Here is an 18,062-nt window from a genome sequence, read left to right as displayed (position 1 = left end):
TTTTTTTTTTTTTTTTTTCATTTATATATTTGGAGTAATGAGTTAGTGTAGAATTTATGGACTGAATTGGATAATCGATGTGAAACAATCATCCATTGGGATTTTAGGTTCCATATTATTCTAACAGCTTGGAGTTTACAATTTGAGCCATTTTATGTATTTCTTTTGTTTTATTTAAGTGTGCCTGAGTTGTATTTTGTATACTTTTAACCTTTTTAAGTTATTAAAATTTTATTTCTTTAATAATTGGTTTGAAGGCACAGGATGCACACATTTGTTTTTAACTTTTTCAGATATTGTTTGTGGGATTGTGGTAACCACTTGTTATGCCTGCTGATACTTTAATGATCTTATTGACTTCAACACAGAAACGTCTATCTGTCCTAAGAGCATTGATCTTCTCGATAATTTATGTTACACATTTAATTGCAGAGTTGCTCTCTTGGAAGACGTGAATCGCATGTCTCCGAATTCTTTGGCCATAGTGTTTGCACCCTGCATACTTCGCTGCCCAGATAATTATGACCCTTTAACCAGCATGAAGGAGGTCTCCAAAGCCACTGTGTAAGTGAGAGCCATATGTCAACTCTAATGAGAAATTATATGATCTCTGATTATCATATGTTTGTATGACTTGCGAAGAAAGAATATGTACTTCCAGTGCAGTGCTGCAAACTGTTAACTAAAAATTCTTCTCTTCCTTACTCACAGATGTGTGGAGATGCTTATTAGAGAACAGCTTAGACTATATAAAATCAAAATGCAGGAAATTGGCCTTTTGGAAGCAGCAGAGACCCATGCTGTGTGCAGGCTATCACTTCTTAGACAGAGTACAGTAAGTGACAAATTTTCATATGTAATTTTAGAAGTGGCATGCTTGAAATGTTCTTTGTATCAATATGATTTTCACCCAATTCCATGTGAATTCATGTGGCAATGAACACCCATTTCCTTTTGTTACTGCTGCATGTGTTCCTTACACAAAGTGCAGCATTCTCTTTGTCAGTATGATGTAAATTTTGTAAACTGGTGCATAAATTGGTGATCCCAGGTAAAACGACTATGCTTACATATAGTATATCATCATCATCATCATCCTCAACATTTATATAGCTCCAGCAGATTTCGTAACACTTTACAATTGGGAACAAACAGTAATAAAACAAATATACAATTGCTCCCTGGCCTGTTAAATGATTAATAGATTTTCTTTTCTAAAAGGGTTGTTTAGTCATTGCAAAGATGTTGAGCTTGCATAGTTCACCATGTTTGGTCTTGAGTAAATTCAATCTATTCTTGATCTTTGCGTAAGGGTAAAGGATTGCCTAAATAGTACAAGTCCTTCTACCAATATTAGATGTAAAGTTCTTTATAGCAGAAGTATTCTGTTAAGGGATTATCAGTAGCAGTTCCTAATGTTTTCTTTTTGGGGGACACTATGAGTTGTAGGATCTTTTCAGCACAACTGTCAAAACCCTCTATGGACACACTTCATCAAAAGTACAACACCTTCAGCTTGATGCCAGAAAATAACTTCTAGATTAATCTAGTGTGCCCTCTTTTTGTTATCTTGTAAGTCTTAACAATAACTATATGTTTGTCCCCTTTTCTCTTTCATCCAGTCTGGGGGACACTGCTTACCATGGTTTGTGGAGGGGAGCACGGGAGTTGACAGCTAGTTAAATTTAGCACTGCTGACAGACCCCTCCCCTCTACAATCCCCCTGCCCCTTCCTGTTTAGTTTTTTTTAGGTGCACATGGTGTTGGGCTGTGTTTTAGTTACTGCATTAATTTTATTTTATTTATTTTATTTTTTCTATTTATATTGACTTTTTTCCTTAGGAAACTTTGGTGGCAGACATGGGAGTGTGTTCTATTATAGAGAACACACTCCCAGAACAGCAGCGCAGGCACTGCTCTGTCAGATGAGAGCCAGAGTACCATTAGGAGACGGCCCAGAACTCGTCTGTGTCCTCCTCTATTCAGGCTGCATCTATTTCAGCAAAAAGAACGTTATGGCTGAAATCCTGGGAAGGAGATTCGGAATCAAAAAAGTCTGTTGAAACCATTCCTTTTTCAGCAGCAGGTTTGTTCGGCCCGAAATTGGATACTATGATCTCCCAGGCAACAGGGGAGAAAAGCTCTTCCTTGCCGGTAATCTCTAGTAAGGGCCGGACCCCTCGGGTCAGCTCCTTTCGTCAGCCCTTTAGGGGGAGCTCCTTGCCTAGGGGACAGTCATTTAGAGGTAGACAAACAAATGCTCGAGGCTCCTCTGTCAGGGTTAGATCCTTGTTTGCAGCTAGGCGCCAGGCCTCCAAGACCCAGGAGAAGCCTACGTCCTGACGACCACTCTATTCTGCCGGAGGTGGCGCCAGTGGGGGGACGTCTGTCTTTGTTTCAGGAACAGTGGACCGCGTCCTCCTAAGACCCTTGGATTCAGGGCATTATATCAAGGGGGTACATGATAGACTTGCTGGGTCCGGTACCACATCATTTCTTCATAACCCCGCTACCCCGAGATCCAACAAGAAGACAGGCAATACAGGCCTGTGTCCTCTCTCTTCTTTCACAAAGGGTCATCTGCAGGGTCCCAGAAGGGACAGGGGTTTTATTTAAATCTGTTTCTGGTCAAGAAGCCAGATGGGTCCTTTCGACCCATCTTAAACCTAAAGAACCTCAATGTGCACTTACGGGTGGACAGATTTCGGATGGAATCCCTGAGGTCGGTGATAAATGGCTTAGAGAAGGATCAGTTTATGGCTTCCATAGACATAAAAGACGCATACCTCCACGTTCCTATTTGGAGCGACCATCAGTCTCTCCTAAGATTCACAGTGGGGTCCTCCCACTATCAGTTTCGGGCTCTTCCCTTCGGCCTTTCCACAGCGCCGAGGGTCTTCACAAAGATCATGTCAGTGATGGCAGCGTGTCTTCACCTAAAGGGAGTTCAGGTCGTGCCTTATTTGGACGATCTGCTCATCAAATCCTCCTCAGAGATTTGCTTACGATAGCACTTATCCCTCACCTTGGCGGTTCTCGAGAGCCATGGGTGGCTGATAAACTTAAAGAAATCCCAGGTGGTTCCGTGTCAACGCATGGTCTCATCATGGACACCAGTCAGCAAAAGGTGTTCCTGCCTGCCGAGAAGATCGGTTCAATTCGGAGTATAACATCTCAGGTCTTGTCTTCTGCCAGGCCCTCAATTCACTTGTGCATGTGGCTGCTGGGAAAGATGGTGGCCTACTTCGAGACCATCCCCTTCGGTCGAGCTCATTCTCGATGCATCCAGTGGGATCTGTTGACAAAATGGTTAGGATCCCACATACGATTGGATCTCCAGAGGATCTCGTTGTCTCCGAGGGCGAGAGAATCGCTCCAGTGGTGGCTGAATTAGGATCACATGGCGGTGGGCAGGTCCTTTGCTCCATGGTCATGGATCATAGCCACAACAGACGCCAACCTGAGAGGTTGGGGAGCGGTGGTCCTGCACCTCAGGCTCCAGGGGCTCTGGTCAGTTCAGGAATCGGCCTTATCAATCAACACATTAGAATTGAAGGCAATTCTTTTAGCCCTCCGGGGGGCCCAGACTCTTCTTCAGGGCCACCCAGTCAGAGTTCAGTCCGACAATGCCACGGCTGTGGCTTACGTCAACAGACAGGGAGGAACCAGGAGTGCAGCTGAATGCGAGTGGCAGCTCAGATATTCCTTTGGGCAGAACAGTACGTTCCAGCAATATCGGCGGTGTTCTTTCCAGGAATAAAAAATTGGGAGGCCGATTACCTCAATCGCAATGCGATGATGCCAGGGGAGTTGTCCCTCCACCCGGAAGTATTTCAGTCTATAGTTCAGAGGTGGGGTCTTCCGGATATAGATCTCATGGCCTCCAGACACAACAAGAAAGTTCACAGGTTTTGCGCAGGGGCAAGAGACCCCTTAGCGGTGGATGTGATGTCCATGTCATGGGAATTCAGGTTGGGTTATCTGTTTCCCCCGATTCCCATGCTTCCCCAAGTGCTCAGACGAGTGAGGCAAGGCGGTTGGCCGGTGATTCTAATAGCTCCCTCATGGCCGCGTCGAGTGTGGTACGCAGACATAATATCCATGGCGGTGGGACAAGGATATCGGCTTCCGGCATGAGACGACCTTCTTCTCCAAGGTCCCTTTCGTCACCAGAATTTACCTCAGCTCAGTTTAATGGCATGGCTGTTCAAGCCAGCCACTGGAGAGCTAGGGGTTTTTCCCCCAGTGTAGTGTACACTATGCTGCGAGCTCGGAAACCGGTTTCGGCTCGCACCTATCATCGTATCTGGCGAGCCTATATTAGATGGTGCGAAAATAAGTCCTGTCACACATCTTCCTTTCGTCTCCCTCGCTTGTTGGCTTTTCTTCAGGATGGGCTGGAAGCTGGCCTCCGTTTAAGGTTCATTAAGAGTTCAGTTTTCTTTCACCTGAAATTAGCGGACTTGCCAGACGTCGGGACTTTTCTTCAGGGAGTCTTACATATTCAGCCTCTTTACGTTCCGCCTACAGCACCATGAGATCTTAACCTGGTACTGCATATGCTTAAAGGGCCTCCTTTTGAGCCATTACCTACGGCAGATTTTAGGTGTCTTAGCTGGAAGGTCGTCTTTCTTTTAGCTATTGCATCTGCACGTAGGGTTTCAGAATTAGGAGCTCTGTCTTGCCGGGACCCATATCTGGTTTTCCACGAGGACAGAGCGGTTTTGAGAACCCTCCCTTCCTTTGTTCCAAAAGTAGTTTCGGCTTTCCATCTGAACCAGGAAATTGTAGTTCCGGTCTTTTTATCTACTTCCCATTCTGATCAACAATCTAGGGAAAAGTTAGATGTGGTTAGGGCTCTCCGCATTTATGTCAAAAGAACTTCTCAGATTAGACGTACAGATTCTCTGTTTGTTCTTTATGATTCTAATAAAAGAGGCTGGCCAGCCTCAAAACAGTCCATTGCAAGATGGATTACGGCAACCATTAATCAAGCTTACATAAAGGCTAACCGTCCTGTGCCAGAGAGACTTACGTCCCATTCCACCAGATCGGTAGGGGCGTCATGGGCAGCGAGAAATGGGGCTTCTGCAGACCAGCTTTGCAGGGCAGCTACTTGGTCCTCTGTCCCCACACCTTTACAAAATTTTATCAGTTTAATGTATTTGCATCTGCAGATGCAAATTTCGCTCGTAGTGCTCTACGAGCAGGGCTTTCAGAGTGGTCCCACCCTTAGGGGGCTGCTTTAGAACGTCCCCGTGGTAAGCAGTGTCCCCCAGACTGGATGAAAGAGAAAAGAGGATTTATGTACTTACGGTAAATCCGTTTCTCTGATTCCGTCTGGGGGACGCTGCGATCCCTCCCTTCTGCTTTTCTTCTGTGTGCTCTTGTTTGATTGGCCTTTTCTCCTTGGGCTTTTTAATTAACTGAACAGGAAGGGACAGGGGGATTGTAGAGGGGAGGGGTCTGTCAGCAGTGCTAAACTTAACTAGCTAGGCGCCAACTCCCGTGCTCCCCTCCACAACCCATGGTAAGCAGTGTCCTCCAGACGAAATCAGAGAAACGGATTTAACGTAAGTACATAAATCCTCTTTTTTTATTTTATTACATGAGACCCCACTAGTCCATGAATCTATCTCCCTTTCTTTAAAAAGCTTAGTTGTTTCTTACCTACGGCAGGACCCCGAGTGAACAGGGCAGATGTCCTACTCACTCACCTGGGTCTTCAGTTTGAGTCCCGCACTGCACCTAAACAATGATGAAAATAAAAACATGAATTTCCTAGAACTCAATTAAGTATAGGCAAGAGCCTATACCGAAGTGACCTTTTTTCCTAGGCACTTAGAAATAAACTGAGGAAGCTACAGGAGAGGAGGGGCATATTAGGGGAGGAGAGTGAAGATCAAACAAGTTGATAAGTGCCAAAACTCCTAGACCCACTACTATACCCCAATGTCTCGCAGTGTTCCCCAATGGAGTCAGAGAAATCAGTTTTATGGCGAGTAAAAATCTGCTTTTCTCCCACATCCAATTGAGGGACACTGGGGAAATTGTGTGTATAGTGTAGGTGATAGGTGTTTGGCATTTTAACAAAGTTGTTAGCTAGCCCTAGCTCATCACACACTATACCCCACTTCCTGCTTAAGCCTGAGTTTAGTTTAAGTGCCTAATCATGTAGGGTGAATAAGACTGCTTGGCAGCCCCTGTTGTTGGCTTTTATTTATTAATTAATTTATTGTTTTTTGTTTTCTAGCTGCCGGCTGGTCTGCATTGGGGGACTGCATCAGGGTTTCATTAGAGCAGTGCCCATGGTTGCACCCGTTCTGCTTGTTTTTGTCACTGTGTTTGTTTATTATGTTTTGTCCCTTCTGTGTGTAATTTTTCAGATGCGGAGTGAACCTTAATGGTTAAGGATGGGGTGATTTCTGTCATGAAGTTCACATGTGCTGTTGTAACTCTAAATTGCCGTCTGAACGATCAGGCTCATCAGCTTTCTGCGCAGCTTACCAGTATAGGGACCGAAGTTGTGATGCGTCTGAGGATTTTGCCCAATTGGGGGGAACCACTTTGGCTCAGTCACCAAGGCTATTTCTCAGCTTGCCCAATTGGTGCTGTCTATATTAGTGGCCGGCCATATTCTAAATCCCTCTGTGGTGCTTGGGGCGGTTTATGCTCCTGGTCCGGCCGGACCTGGGGGTTGCGGTTTCTGTGAAACCAGCCTAGGTATGTGGTCTTGCAACTTAGGTAGGAGGTTTGGTTTTCTGTTTTCCCCTCCTTTATGGAGGAGGTTGCATTTAGCTGCACCTCCTTCCTCCTGTAAACACAGGCATGGGGTTGTTGGCCTTTAGCTTGACACCTTCATTGTACAGGTAACGGGAAATGAGTGTACCTCCCTTCTGCTATTGCACCAAAATCCCAGGTTCCGGTCCTTTCCATCTGCTTGACGTCCGGAGGCTAACTTGAGAGACAGGCCACCTGGGGTCTGTCCTTTAAGGGATTGGTGGTTCAGCTACCACAGATGACAGAGTACAGGAAGTTCTGGACCGGTGGTCCATGTAGGTTTTCCTCGGTTATCCTCCCAGAAGGATATTTTTCACAAGGCTTCCCGCATATCCAACTAGAAGACTGACTCTGTGAGAAGTCATCTGCTCCATGATTTATTCCAGAGTTATGTTTCTGGTTCCGTAATTGCAAAAAAAGTTTGGGGATTTGTTCCACGTTCAGGCTTCATGTACGGGAGTTTCCAGCTGGAATATTTTCTGAGTGGAATAGATTCCGTCTGTGCTATGAGGTCTGCTGGTCCATCCTTCTCTTAGAGTGCGGTAGTCGCTCTTTTGGTGGCAGCAAGACCGCAATATCTGCAGGGTTAACCATTCTTGATATTGGACCTTTGTAGCAACTGAAGCCAGCCTTCGGGTTGGGGTGCTGACTGTTATAGGCCTGGTTTTAAGGGGCTTTGTGTTCTGGAACATTCCAACCTTCCCTTCACTTAATGGTACTGTGAGCAGTGTTCCACGCTCTAATCGGCATACAACATATTCTGCAGAGAACGGAGGTGAAGGTACCATCTGACAATGTCACAGAGGTGCTGTACTTAGATTCCCCTTGGGTGGCATTAACATTTTTGTACCTATGAGGAGGACACAGAGTCTCTTTCGGTGGGCCAAAGCTCACGTTCAGGCGGTCATACAAATGTTCTTCCCGGGGGGGGGGGGGGGGGGATAATTGGGAACCGGATTTCTTGGCAACCAGACATGGTGAAACCACATAGTTTAGCTCACTTGTTCCAGAACAAGAGATCTTTTGGCTGTCTCAGTAGATGCCATGTCATGTTCTTTGGTGGTTCTACTTAGTTACCTATTCCCATCAGTAGCCATGCTACCGAGGGTCTTGAGACACATTATGAAAAAGGGTGTTCCTGTGATCTGGTGGCATTGGATGGCTTGGTATACCAATGTTCTCTCCATAGTGGGAAGGTCGGTCGAGGTGGCTGCCGCTACGACTAGACATGTTAAATCAAGGTCTGTTATCTCTGTTAGGATGTTTATCCTTAACAGGGTGGCTGTTGAAGCCATGATCTTTTGAGCAAACGGTTTGCCTGAGTGTGTAGTGCAAACTTTGCTTTAGGCTCGCTACATGGTTCGGCTAAAATGGTCATCTTGTCTGGTATACATGTATTGCCTGTTGTGGATAAAGAGGGATATCTTGTCTTTCTGGTTTCTAGATTGCTTATGTTCGTGCAGGACAGGCTGGCTGCTGGCTTGCACCTTCGTTCTCCTGTGGGTCAGGGGTTGAGAGCGCCTTTAGTTTTAAGATTGGTGTTGACTGCTTACAGCACTCCCCATTATAAACATCAAACCCACCATGTACAGGGGTTCAGACTTGGGAAACAGGTTCTCTTCTCAGTCATCTCGTCAGAAGCATTTCCGAGCTTAAAGCAATATCATACAAGCCTTCTTCTTTTATTGTTCAGGAGGTTCAAGCAGCTCTTTGACCTAAGCTTCTTACTTCCCTAAGATAGTGTCTAAATTCTGTATAGGGCGGGCTAGCTAGCCAGCCTGTTCCTGTAATTTTTTATGCTCACTATGAGAGGTCTGTGGGTGCCTCCTAGTCGGCCCGGCATGGTGCCTCGACTGAGCAGCTGTGTTGTGTGGCCAAAGGTCCTCCTTTTCAGATGTTACTCTTTTTTTTTGTTTCATGTGTTTGCATCTGGGGATTCCAGTTCTGGCATTGCGGTGCTTAGCGCTGTTTTTTCTGAGGGTCCCCACCCGTAACTGCAGCTTTGGGATGTCCCCAATGTCCACCAATTGAATATTGGACAATATAGGATTTTTATACTTGTGTAAAATATGTTTCTCCTAGTCCACTGGGTGCCCACCCTCGACACTCTGATTTCCTTTCTTTCTCTCTTATTTTCCTTTCCTTTTAAGGCTTGGTTAAACGTAAACTGAGGCTTAAGCAGGAAGTGGGGTATAGTGGGGGAGGAGCTAGGGCTAGCTAACAACTCTGTTAAAGTGCCATATGCCTATCACCTGCACTATACAACCAATGTCCCTGGTGTTCCCCAATGGACTAGGAGAAAGGGATTTTACGCAAGTATAGAAATACTATTTTTGTTATCTTTCCTTCTTCTGTCACGATACATTGGGGTCGATCTCAGTGTGAGAGTACTAAGCGTACATATCGACTGCTGCTGTTGCCCCCTCAGATGTGCCAATAACATATTGTACTATACATATTCCTCTTCTGTCCACCTTGCCACCAACTTTCAGTGAAAACAATTCAGACCAGCTGAACCATAATCCCCAGACAGTCTTTTTGCTCCAACATCTGCTAACCAAACTCCCAACAAGAAGTGCTCAGCCTCCTCTGGGTTGGGACTTTTAAACACTTTAATGTTCTCAGGCTTTGACTCCTGATAAGAGGGTGTGAAAACTCACTGGATTCTAGAGGACTGCCATGGGGAAATATGTATTGCATGCCTCTTTCTTGACCCCATGTTGTGATCTGATTCTACAAGTCTGGAAGTGGGCTTTTTAAGAAAATGGGGAGTTCACAAAGAGAACAAAGATTCTTGACTTCTATAGCTGGGTTGACTTACCTCACCTGTTTAACCTGTTAAGTGAACTATTTGTTCTCAGTTGCCAGAAGCTCACTGGATATATTATATATCAGGAATTGCACATGCAAAATATTGGGGTGCATAAATTACATTCTAAAACAGTCAACAGCTCATTCATGTTCATGGTAAACAGTGATGCATTTAAAACGTATAATTTACATTGTATAAACACCATGTAGATTCAGTCTACTGTTAGCGATGAGAGAGGGTCCTTTATTTTAGTCCTGATTGTGCAGAGGAAGGGTTATGTCCATTTTGTTATAGCTACTATTTTGTGCTGTTGTGCTGCATTTCCTGGTTTAAGATCAGGTTTTAGGTCAAGATCAATAAGATTTGTCTGGTCTACTGCTGCTTCTAGCTTGTCCTGGCCCGGGTAATTAGTACCCCCCTCTTGGCGGCCCTGTCTATGGGTTGCAAACAAAAGTCAGCGGTGCTTTCACAAAAAAAAAAATTCCGCGCAGTGTCTCACGCCCGTTCTGGGACATTACGCTGCAGGATTTTTTTTTTTTTTTATTGAATCTGCCCCTTAGAGTCCAGTAGGATAGTGTAGTGCCTGATTAAACACATTATTAAATGTTTTTATTCATTTAATAATAATTATGTATCATGTAAGGTACACATAGAGCAGAAACAAAATTTACAAGTAGGAGTGAGTCACATGAAGTGGCTAATGACAAAAAAATACAGTAACTACATTTCTGCCAATCTTACCCTAAATGCAATGTTTATGGTAGTATTAGGGTTGATTGTTGTGGGTTTTTGTGAAAGCACAAAAAAGGGATCAAATTCTAACCTTGTAGTGCCACCAGTCACAACCCAGATACAACTCCATGTTGCAGACCTTCTGGGAGTATAAATCGCTTTGTAAATGCCTAAAGGCTTGCGGCCTTTATTCTTTTTTAATAAATTATATCTTGTGTCCAAACCTGAGACTTGTTGTCTACTCCTTTCTTCCTACAACAGGCATGGTCTGGTCATTTAGGATTTATCTCTCCTATTGATGGGCTTCTGGTAGGTATGAATACCTTCACACACCTGTGCTGTGCATGCCTAGAACCGCATGAATCACAAGGTTTATCATAGCAGTGTCTGCTTTTCATGGACGGCAGGCTCTTAGAAAACTGCACCGCCAACACGTTTGCAAATTAAATTGGAATAGTTCTCAAACTGTGCGTTACAACCCAAAAAATTAACATCCATATGTTTTATCACAGGTTTCCTTGATCATCCTTTGCAAAACTATATTGTAATGCCAATAGATTATTACTTATGTTTACATAATACTTTGTACAAACACTAAATTTCTTGTTGCGTATTAATGAAAATAATACACTTAACTAGTAGCTAAAATTTAATTCATTAAAAGGAATTCTTATTTCTTCATAACTAAACCAGCATGCCACCAGACATAATCTTTGTTTTAAAAAAACAGAAAATAGCCTGAGGTTGTTTTGTGTATAGTGATATCTAGTTCTGTTTTGTCCATTGCAATTGTCTCAGGATTCACTGTCTAACATTTTCCTCAATTCAGTGCAGTTTGGCTTTAAAAATCAGTTAATCCCCCAAGTGGCACTTTTCTAACTAATTGTACCAATTTGTACATGTTTTGAAGAATTCTAGACAATGCAAAATGTTTCACTATTTCAAGAGTTGAGGAAAATTGGGGCACTGTTCTACAATGATCAATGTTTTCAATGTGTATGCTTGCTGATTAACTGATTGGGTGTCTGTTACTCTATAATATGTTTTAATAAATCCATTGCTTTCCAGAATAAGAGCCCGTCTCCTAGTGGCAGTTGTTTACCAGATCTGGATATAGTGCAGGAAGAACGATTGAGAGACAGTGACGCTACCCGTGAATCAGAGTTCCTGATCGACAGGATACGTTCTATCAAAGATGAGAAGTAAGTGATGCCAAGCTATCATAGCAGGTTGTTCAAATTTGACAGCTTATATCTTTGTACTACCAAATTTGACACATTGAATATATGTAAGGGTACATATGGTCCATACAGTATAAATGCATTCTATCATGGAGATCCGTGATCTCTTCATTAAACACATACTCATTATGTGTTTAATGAAGGACAGGTAAAGCTTTTCATTTTTTATTTTATTTTTTTACATTCAAGATTTTTGTTTTTTACATGCAGCCAAAATGCTCTGTGAGCACCCAACAAACAAACACACCCACCTCCACACATTGATTTTGGCTTGAGTTTAGCTTACCAGTGCAACCTGGACATTGTATTAACTCAAAGGTAGACATGGGCAACATTTACAGATGTTGGCCTGCAGATAAGATATACATGTAAGGTAGTCCTCTTGGTTGGTCAAAATAACCAACACAAGCTTCCTACTGGACTGCTGCAGAAGTAGACACACAGGGCTAGATTTACTAAGCTGCGGGTTTGAAAAAGTGGGAATGTTGCCTATAGCAACCAATCAGATTCTAGCTATCATTTTGTAGAAGGTACTAAATAAATGAAAGCTAGAATCTGATTGGTTGCTATAGGCAACATCCCCACTTTTTCAAACCCGCAGCTTAGTAAATCTAGCATACAGTCTCCTTTACAGGTGTCCCACTTCTAAACGGAGATCATATCTAAAGGAGGTGGGTTTGTCTACCAGAGCTCAGTCAGGCATATGGGATGTGGGGAGGAGGAGGTAGGTGGTAATTGAAAGAAGAAAAAGGGCGAAGAGAGAATGGACAAGAAAAAGGATTGAAGGGAGCAGTAACAGAAGAAGGGGAGGGTATTGAGGTGACACGAGGGGAAAAGGGGGTGTAAATGAGGAGAGAGGATCCTAACCTGGGCTTGGATGTTTGGAGAAGTCTGCAGATGGTTATTGGGTATTTGGGGTGCTGTGCAGGAGGTCCCCGACGAAAAAATAGTGAGTGTCCATGACACAATACTTTACTAATGTGATCATCTAATTTTACCTCATTCATTATTTCCTGTTGTATTGTATTTTGCAGAGAAGATATTACTTATCGGCTTCCAGAGCTTGAGCAGCGTGGTTCAGATGAAGAGAATATGGACTCTGAAACCTCAAACAGCACTGAGAGTTTATTGGATGAAAGGTCTGCTCTTCCAGAAAAGGAAGGTCAGTATTAAGGTAGTGTGTCCCTTGGTATTTCTTCTCCACTATTGCACTGCATGCAATACTTATCACATCCAGATCACATGCCAGAAAGGATACACTGTGGTCATGAGAGAGGAAGTGGCTTTTTAAGTATGTTCCTGTTATTATTGGTGTAATATATGAGCTCCAGTGTATCTATGACGAATCTTCCACAGTTAATTTAAAAATTTCTGATATTAAGTATGCAAAGAGGCGTCGTACAAAAGCTGTCACTTTTATGAAAGCCATTTACTGAAAGGTTATATAAATGTCTGTACTTGATAACAGTCTTAACTGTGGCAGACAAATAATTCACAGCCCAATGAAATGGAGACAACTCAATGCTTTGTTTAACATGTAGGAAGATATTTTGTAATCATGATCAGATTTTGCCACAATAAATTGCAATATTTCTAAATATTTACAATTTTTTATGAAATGTAACCTTATCCAATATATGAGGACATGCAATTTCTCTTTCTTTACACTATCTACATGTTTAGATTTTTAAGTAAACTCTAAAGCTCTTACTAAAAGTGCATGTGTTTGGTTTTCACAAGAGTGTCGCTTACATAGTTATGCGTTTATCTCAACAGCAACATGTGAAGTGGACTCTCCAGTTGTGTCATCGCCAGTGGAGAGCACAAACAGCCTTCAGACCAAAGCCCCTCTTTTCACTTTGTCTGTACCTCCTTCCAGTATAAAGCGAAGACCCTCCTCCTTCCTTGCAAAAATGAGGGGTTCAAGACGTAACCCTGTAATGCCTACTGCCAACATAAAATTGCCCCCCGGTATATCTAAAGCTGCAGACTATCCCGAGGAGCTCAATAACTTTCGGAGACGAGAGCAGCCAGGGAGGAGAACAGACAGTATCCAATCTGTCTATGTTCCAGAGGGAACAGAACTGGGAGTCACACAGGGAACACTAGAGTACGAACCTACCGCCAAACTGAAACGTCGCTTCTCTGATCCTCATTTCCAGATTCCCTGCTCTGAGGAGTCTAACCTATGAAATATCACATGATAAAGAACACATGATTTTATTGTATGAACCTCAAGTCTGCAAGCCATTATTGGGACGAGATATCTATTGAGTTACGTGAAACTCATGAGGCATGAATATCAATGGCATTCAATGGGAGTATTATATAAAGTTCTTGTTTTCTCATGCTCTCCTTACCTGTACACTGAGTGCCATGTTGGAGTGTATGTATGTTGTGCGTAAGAAGTGAGTTATACCATTCCCTACCGTACTGTAGGAATTCCATTCCAAACTTTCATTCCAGTCTTGTTATATTGTAATATGATAGGACCAAAGGTGAGATTATGTTGCTTGTGCTATTCACCTGTTAAAGTAATATTTTAATTGTATATGAGATAGCAATTTTTTTTTATACTTTGTTGCATATAGTAACAGGGAGGCCAAAATGTTGTCTTAGAAAGGTGTAGGAGGTGTGCATTTCTATTGTAATCGTCTTTCATGTTTTTAAAGATGGCAGTTTCAGGCAAGATGCAGTAAAAAAAAAAAGTAATCAGTTATGTATAGTGTTCTGACTTATTGTCAAAGTGCTAGTAATACAGAATATAAAATGATCTTGTACAAAACCCACATTCTATTTACAGCGACATGGGAATTGTAGCAACATGTGCCTTATCAATGTGGCTTTATGTCTGTTATTTTTATTTGCACAATTACAAATGTATTTTGTGTTTTATAGTGCAATCATTGCTGACTTGATGTATCCATTCATAATCTAAGCACTAATCCCTTATACCAGGCGCAACCTTGTATTCCTAGCCACAGCTGCAGGAAAACTATTATTGAAGAACTTTGCAGCTTTGTTGTCCCACCTCTAGATTGGGAACACCAGAACTCTGCAATGCTTTAGGTGGAGGTGTCTCATTTAAATTCATTTATTAAACTAATTAAAACTGTGTTGTTATAGGACATGTCCACCCAAATTAAATATTTTTTCTGTTAAGCCTGCCTTCCATATAGCAGAATGGTAATGTCCAGTTAACCCCCACAGTTCAGGAAGTACTCAAGAATTCAGTCAGAGCTCTCGACCCACATATAAGCTGTAAAGTGTCAGAAGCGCTGAAGTTGTGGCAGGAGAATAAGTATTTATTGGTGCCAGGCACCTAATGGTAGTGGGAATATTTCTGAATAAATTTGGGACATTATCACTTTTTAAGACCTCTAAATCTTACAGAAAATTTTTAAGTATTATAGTGAAAAACATTGTTTTCACAGAAGACCCTCCTCCCCAATTGTAAAATGTTGTCTTCTAACCCACCAACACTTTAAAATAGAGACACTGCCCTCCAAAAATATTTGAGGTGTAATATAATGTGTAACTTATTCTTGCAAGAATATATATATTTGCCTTGCTGATATGTAACATTTTGTGTTTCCACAACGGGCTAGGTATGAAGTATTACTAAGGATAAGTCAGCAACTTACTCCACCCAGTAAGGCTTCAATCTGTGTGGCTTACCATTTAAGGCATAACAAGAATAAGGAGGAAATTGCTTTGTTGCTACTGGACTGGGATGGTAGTAGGGTTTAATGTTGTATTTTGTAACAAATGGTACGCAAGTTGTTTCTTAGCCATTTATATATACTGTTACAGTACTGTTACATTTTTCAGATTCATTCTTTATCGTCTCTACAACATTTGTTTTTTGGTATCTTACATAAGTGCTTTGTTATCCGGTGATTACAGAATAAAACTTCATGGCCTTCATATGTGAAGAGTGTGCTTCAGTGTTACTTGATTTGATGTAATGTGTTTAATTACAATACTATTGCTCAGTAACCACATGGTTGTGTGAAGCTGACTGCTTGCTGCCCATTTTCTGCCTTGTTGTTACATAATCGCTGTGTATTGTCCAATTTTCTTATGCTCTGAAGTGAGCTGTAAGATCATTTTAATTGTTATATACAGCACACATTGAAGATATTTGAAAAAATTATATGCTGCCCAAGTGTTGCAGTGTGCACGATCCTAAATACTGTAAAATTTCCCAATCATTTAATGTGTTAATGCAAACGTAACATAAATGCCAAGCATTCATCATCTGTAATAGTGTAAATATAATATACATCACTTGGCTTACGTTAAAGCACAAACCTCATAGCAGAAGTCTTACATTTGGAGTTGGAACTATTAGCCCTGTGTCATGCCCACAAATGTCCTGTTAATAACCGAGGTAGCAGGCGTATCTTATGAAAGCCTTTTTATCTGTAAAGGACCTCTTTAAAGGCTTTGCTGTGTGCACATAAGATCAGATGCACTGGAGACATTTTTGTGATTTGTACATTGTGTTGAATTTAAAGGAATTCTTTCTCTCTTTTTCCACCTTTTTTGACTAAATATGAAGTTTGGGGAAATTTTGACATTTTGCATTACAATCGGCAGCATGATGAGGTTAAAGATTATGGCCTACTAGCTGCTATTTTAACATTTAAGGATGACGAGCACAGGGTAGGAATAGAAATTGAGGTTGCAGTGTCTTAAAATAAGATTATGTTCCTTTTTAATAATGTGGAATTGTTTAATGAAACATTTAATGTTTTATTAAATGATGCAGATTATCCAGGACAGGATGAAAATTGCAACAAATAGCCAATAAAGCCCGGTGTAAAATCTGAAGGAATTGACACAGATGTATCCTGTGGATGATTTCCCTTATCCAGCCATCTTTGTTTTTGTCTTAACATTTTTTGGTGTTTACAAAAACCACATTGGTTACATCAGTATTGGTGTTACCTTGTGTATTGTTTATTGTGTTTTGTTTTTGTACAGTGATGCCTTTTTAGGAGAGGTCGGTAAAACCATTTTTCTTTTTAAAAATACAATGGGGAGGGAGGATTTCCCAGTCATTTTTCCATTAATCATTTCTTGTGAGGACAGACTGGGTAAATAAATGTACAGTCTCCTGATGTTTTGTAATCAAGTCTGTTTTGTTATCTGAGAAAAATATCATTTGCAATTCATCATCCTTATTTGCAGCAGTTCTTATATTAGTATTATATTTTTTATTTTGTTTTATAAAGAATTGCTTCTCTGAACATTTAAATTAGAGCCATTGACCAAAAAATTAAGATAGAATGCACACCACAGGTACAAACATTCATCTCATATCTCCTGATCTAGAGCAAGTCTACCTAGGTAACATGAGCACCCACTGTTTTACAGCTAAGAGAGTGTGGTGCATATGTATATGAGTGTGTGTGTGTGTGTAATATATATATATATTACACACACACACACACACCAGCCGATGTCCCTTTTACAGGTACTGAAGTTGCTTGTGGAAATATATGTAAACATTCTGTATGATCTCCATTGTCACCTTTGTTAAATAAATGTATAACTGGATAGTACCTGTGGATTGTGTGATGATTTTCTATTGTCACTTTTTATATTGTCACACTTTCCAGTACACTTTGTTTTTTTCCTGATTTCTTTCACACATTGCATGTTATCAGATGTGTTATCATGTGTGTATGCAATAACATTTATCATCTACTGGAGAATGAACTATTAAAGGGTATCTGCCATATATGTTTGGAATTAGGATGCACTATTAGATTTCTAAAAGTACCATTCAAGAGAGAAACTACTAATTTGTGTCCCGCCATCCCTGTCTTCCTGCTATTCTGCCCTCTGTAAAATATAAATGCACGGTTGGTGGGGATAAGTTTTTGGGCTGTGTTCTCTAAATGTGATCTTTCAGAGCCAATGATAGATCATGTGTTTGTAAAATCAGAGTTAATCATCTGACAAATCTTTGGTGATTTCACAAAAATGTTTGCTGCATCACAGTGAGCATGTTCAGTACATTGGCGTCTACAAACACATTATTATTAATGATTATGCCACCCAGATTGTCTCTAATCATGAAACGCCGTTCAGATATGTAAAATGTGAATATTAAAAAAAACTACATAGATGCAAAATGCAGTTTAATGAAACATGTTTATGCTTGAGGTAATACAATAAAAACTGTAATTTCATATTTCAGTATGTGATTACAGAGAGCCAATAAGGAACAGGTTTGTCACAAGGATTCTCAGAAGACTTATACCACTCCACACATTTTTTTTAAATCAATTTTGCCACATTTAAATGCAGTTCTAAAAGCAACATGTAAGTTCTGTGTAAAATCTTTTTGTTTTCTTAAAGGTTATGTTTTGTTTACATTGGTAAGGAACGTTTTGCTTTAAAAATAGCTCCATCCATAAAGTGAAGTTTTTGGGTGGAGTCCATTAAGATATGTAAAAATACAGAATTGCTCTAGTGTTTCAAAC

The 18,062-nt window shown here is 41.2% G+C and overlaps 2 protein-coding genes across 8 annotated transcripts in view; both read left to right on the top strand.

The window, feature by feature from the left end:
* Positions 1–17,135, top strand: part of MYO9B (myosin IXB) — a 159,758-nt gene extending 142,623 nt beyond the window's left edge. For 4 of the 7 annotated variants that reach the window (XM_075207031.1, XM_075207020.1, XM_075207025.1 and 1 more), the window contains 6 exons: positions 433–564; positions 712–835; positions 10,586–10,633; positions 11,393–11,526; positions 12,600–12,727; positions 13,342–17,135. In XM_075207031.1, the coding sequence (XP_075063132.1) occupies positions 433–564; positions 712–835; positions 10,586–10,633; positions 11,393–11,526; positions 12,600–12,727; positions 13,342–13,757 (982 nt within the window). In that variant the 3' untranslated portion in view covers positions 13,758–17,135. Of the gene's footprint in view, positions 1–432; positions 565–711; positions 836–10,585; positions 10,634–11,392; positions 11,527–12,599; positions 12,740–13,341 lie in introns of all 7 variants that reach the window. The other 3 variants (XM_075207050.1, XM_075207010.1, XM_075207040.1) reach the window with 2 other exon arrangements.
* LOC142151432 (uncharacterized) lies at positions 1,693–10,579 on the top strand. The gene is made up of 2 exons (XM_075207064.1): positions 1,693–7,626; positions 8,550–10,579. The coding sequence occupies exon 1, from the start codon at positions 2,462–2,464 to the stop codon at positions 3,392–3,394; it is 933 nt and encodes a 310-aa protein (XP_075063165.1). The 5' UTR covers positions 1,693–2,461; the 3' UTR covers positions 3,395–7,626; positions 8,550–10,579.
* Positions 17,136–18,062: the final 927 nt, after the last annotated feature.

Source organism: Mixophyes fleayi, chromosome 1, assembly GCF_038048845.1.
Source record: "Mixophyes fleayi isolate aMixFle1 chromosome 1, aMixFle1.hap1, whole genome shotgun sequence".
In the NCBI taxonomy this organism is placed as follows: Eukaryota; Metazoa; Chordata; class Amphibia; order Anura; family Limnodynastidae; genus Mixophyes; species Mixophyes fleayi.
Note: the sequence above shows the minus strand (reverse complement) of the source record. Positions and strands in the feature narration are given on the sequence as shown.

Coding starts and splice junctions, on each gene's coding strand:
- LOC142151432 (XM_075207064.1), top strand. CDS start 2,462: ATGATAGACTTGCTGGGTCCGGTACCACATCATTTCTTCATAACCCCG.